Source organism: Oryzias melastigma, linkage group LG3 (genome assembly GCF_002922805.2).
Source record: "Oryzias melastigma strain HK-1 linkage group LG3, ASM292280v2, whole genome shotgun sequence".
Taxonomy (NCBI): domain Eukaryota; kingdom Metazoa; phylum Chordata; class Actinopteri; order Beloniformes; family Adrianichthyidae; genus Oryzias; species Oryzias melastigma.
Window position 1 is genome coordinate 11,793,053 of NC_050514.1, and position 3,876 is coordinate 11,796,928.

At 35.3% G+C, this 3,876-nt stretch overlaps 1 protein-coding gene across 1 annotated transcript in view; it reads left to right on the forward strand.

The window, feature by feature from the left end:
- The first annotated feature begins 692 nt into the window (after positions 1 to 692).
- LOC112160612 (interleukin-18 receptor accessory protein) overlaps positions 693 to 3,876 on the forward strand; it is a 12,423-nt gene continuing 9,239 nt past the window's right edge. The window contains exons 1-2 of the mRNA XM_036209676.1: positions 693 to 1,833; positions 1,998 to 2,208. Of these exons, the coding sequence (XP_036065569.1) occupies positions 1,746 to 1,833; positions 1,998 to 2,208 (299 nt within the window). The 5' untranslated portion in view covers positions 693 to 1,745. The remainder of the gene's footprint in view (positions 1,834 to 1,997; positions 2,209 to 3,876) is intronic.

Consider the following 3,876-nt stretch of genomic DNA (forward strand, 5'->3'; position numbering starts at 1 on the left):
GAGTGGTTACTTTGATGAGGGGTAGCTTGGAAAAGGGCAGCATGTAAAATATTTGAAAAAACAAGAAAAATATAACATAGTAAAATGTTCAATGATATACATCCAGAAAGATAATTTTAAAGTTATAAGTATTTATGTAATTCATAAATAAATTGTTGTGTGAAGAAGTACATATAATAATTTATGAATTTAAATGCACTATATATATATAAAAACAGGAAAAATAATAGAACAATTATTTTGAAGCATCAACATTTTATATATATATATGCTATATGTAAACATTTTATTATCCAGTATAGATTTATTAATTATTTTTATTTTATTGTTGTCATAAAAAAGTAAAGAGTATGATTATAAGTTTCTTTTTTAACCATTTTTTTATTTTTATGTGTGTTTTTGTGTGTGTTATTGGGGAGAGTTTGCGACACCCATTCTATGGTTTTCTCCACTTTCTTCGAGGTTGTGTTGCCATAGACTGTATAATCAACCCATGAAGGCACAAGAAGAACATGCAAACTCCTCACACAAAAGATCCAAATGGTCCAGGAGCTTCCTGCTACAATACTGAGTATTTGTGAACAAAAACAAAACAGAAAAGACAAGTTTTTATAGTAAAATTGCAAAATTGATTGCAATTTCCCCACTGTGGGACTAATAAAGGTTTTCTTAATCTTAAAATCAACACCAAATTTACACGAAATCCAGAACCAATAACAACAATAATATTAATAATATTAATAATAATAAAGAATATTCTTTCTATTTTTTGCGACAAACATGTTCTTTTCTGTGAAGGACCTAGAAGGCAAAAAAATAATAATTCTCATCTTTTTATATAAACTCCCAATCTGATCAATTTTTGATTATTTTAAAAGCATTTCCAGTAGTCTTTTAATTATGATTATGCCATTTTTAGTCAAAATAAAAAATACTTAGTTTTCTGAGACATAGTTTCTGCAGAGCGACAGTACTTCATTAGAAACTCACCTCTGAGTTGTGGGCTGGAACATTGGCGCTGAGCAATCCCACTCCTCTTCCCGTCACCCATAACTTAGCCATCTGTTAACAGTTTCTCCTGCTGGCATACAGCCCCTCACAATTTAAACATTACCAGTGCAACAAAAATGGTGAGCAATATTGGAGCAATCCAGCTGGTTTTGAGCCAGATATCAGCTCAGACGAGGAAAGCTATTTATCAACAGGTGGATGCATCAGAATGCAGCACAGCACGGCGCTTTGGGCCATTTTTGGTTTTTTTTCTAATATTCTTTATCCATTATATATTTGAGCTTTCTTTATATACCACAAGAAGATGCTAAAAACGCAAAAAATTTCATTTTTGTCAGACTGGTTCTTAAAAATGTTATGTTCCTAAACTATCACATATATATCAGTGTAGTAAGTGTGCATTTGTCCCATTTAACAACAAACTCAGTTAAACCTGAACACAGTCAGAAAGCGTAGATTCCTACAGGAAGTGGGTAACAACAATGACTTGTTTTATAGAAGTTGTTCTTCAAGCAAACAGGAAACTCTTCAAGACCGCCCTCCAAAGAATCTGCAAATACTCTGAAAATGTTCCACCACAAAACTTTTCGCCTTCATAAAAAAAGCGGATCAATGACGCCACCAAGAAGACGCTCAGAAGTGAGGATCTTATTGCTGGTGGCGTGGCTGTGATGTAAAAGACATCTGATTTCCTCTGCGTTGCGGCCAACCTGTCTGAGATTTTACAACGCACCATGCAAACGGGATTTTATCTCTTTTATTTGATTTCTCCCATTCTTTTATGGGGATGTTGCATTAGAAAACAGCAAAAGAAAATGAAAGGTATTTAAGATATTCACACTGTTTCATGATTATAACTTTATATTTGGCAAAGACATTCGTGAAATATGTGAGACTGCAAAAATGAGGTGACATCAGTTTGTAAACAAACAAAAATGAAATCAAAGCTTGTGTTAGAGGAAGCTTTAATTAATGCTTGTGCTTAGGTGTTCAGCGGGATGCAACAAATCAGCACTTCAGAGCTGTGGAGGGGGAACTCTTTATGATGCCATGCATTAAATCTTTAAAGCAGCCTGCAAGGACCGTGTGGTTCAGAAGTGGAGAAGATAAAAAAACAAATAAAGACCTGACCTTTGACTGTGGGGTGAAGTTTGTAGCTAAAGTGAGCCATTCTGGAAAGTATACAAGCCTCTCTGGGTAAGTACCACTTTTAATCTCACTGATTCATCTAGATAAAAGCAGTCTGATGTCAAATGTTTATCTACATTTTTAGTATTGTATCACTTTGGGAAACAACAGTGGAAGGACTCATAACGAGTGATTATTTGAATTATTTTTAATGATTATCAGTTTTTTTCCTTGTTAGAAGGTTCATATCGGAAAGCCTCAGTTTAGTCATGATCTTTTCCACACTGAGCAAAGGAAAAAAAATCTTTCCATTCACTGTTTTTATTACAAGTCACAATAGAATCTGTTTATTCTTGACATATTTTCCAGAGACAACAAAAAAAAATATTTATTTTAAAGAGTTGAAAAGCTTCTGTTCACACATGTTCATGTGAGAGATAATTTTAGGTATAATAACTGATCTTTTACCTTGTACCTTAGGAGCTGTGTCTGAATGATGGCGGTTTCAGCAGTACTTCTGTGTCTCTGTAACCCAGTTAGATAGCTTGTTGTCCTGCATTAGTCCGAGGAAGGAAAAATAAAACAAGAATACTAGTAATGGCTAAATGCAAATAAGGAAAACATCATAAAGTTCATATAGGAGAGAGATTCTCCTCCTTTCTTTGTTTTGGATGGTGCTTCTTCTGCATTGCTGTCAATAGCAAATACTGATGCAAACGCCTACAGTGACCTCTAGTGGTTATTAGCGAGAAACTACCAATAAAGGGAAACCGGTAATTTGTGGGAAGATAATAAATGTATGAGTAAGGATGTAACGTTTCTTAGGAAATCGGTAAAAAAATGATTCAAACTCGTCAACATATTCATCGGTGCAGAAAATGTTAAAAATCGGTTTGTGCTTAAATTTAGAAAAATGCAGAGCAGATGACATTTCTTCATGCAGGCTCGCTGTGAGTGTGTGCACGCCTGTTAGTGTGTGTGTATGCGTAGCAGATTGGCTGCTTCTTCTTTACCTGCACTCCTCTCCTGGGAAATTCCCGCCGATTCTTTGGATTTAAAAGCTTCACATAAGTCAATCCCTCCAGCATTTCACGATGTTGTAACTATTATCACAATTCAAGCAAAGCTAAGATTTGTTCCTCCCCCTGCAATGTGACATTTTCATGCAACTTTGACCAATCTACCGTGACAAGTGCGCGCTTAGCAGTTTGGGGCAGGGGGGTGCGCTAACCGGGCCCAAATGCTGAGCGGTTCATCGCATGTAGCACAACATGAACCAAGTATGAAAGGATCTGTGATAATTTCAGTATTTTGTATAATTGTTTATTTGTGTTGACTCCTGTTAGTAGGGAAACAGTTTGATGTAAGGGGCAAAAAGAAGACATACTTGGTCTTAAAATAGGCTACCTTTGATCCATTGTTTTAAGAAAAAAAAAATCTGAAAAATTCAAAATCATGTCTTTAAAAATGTGAATCGAATCAAATTGTGGCTTGACTGAATCGTTACAGTATGAGCATATTTCTGTTTTTAAAAAACTCACATAGTCGTTCCTGAGTATGAGTCGCACTCCTTGCCAAATTGCAAAAAAAACATGACTTATACTCCGAAAAATATGGTAGTTAACATACAAAAACTTTACCAGATCAACCACTGTTACGATCCCAACCAAGGGGGAGGGAGAAAAGGTGTAACATAGAAAAATAAGAAACCCAGACTGGAGCACTGTAGAGGTGTGC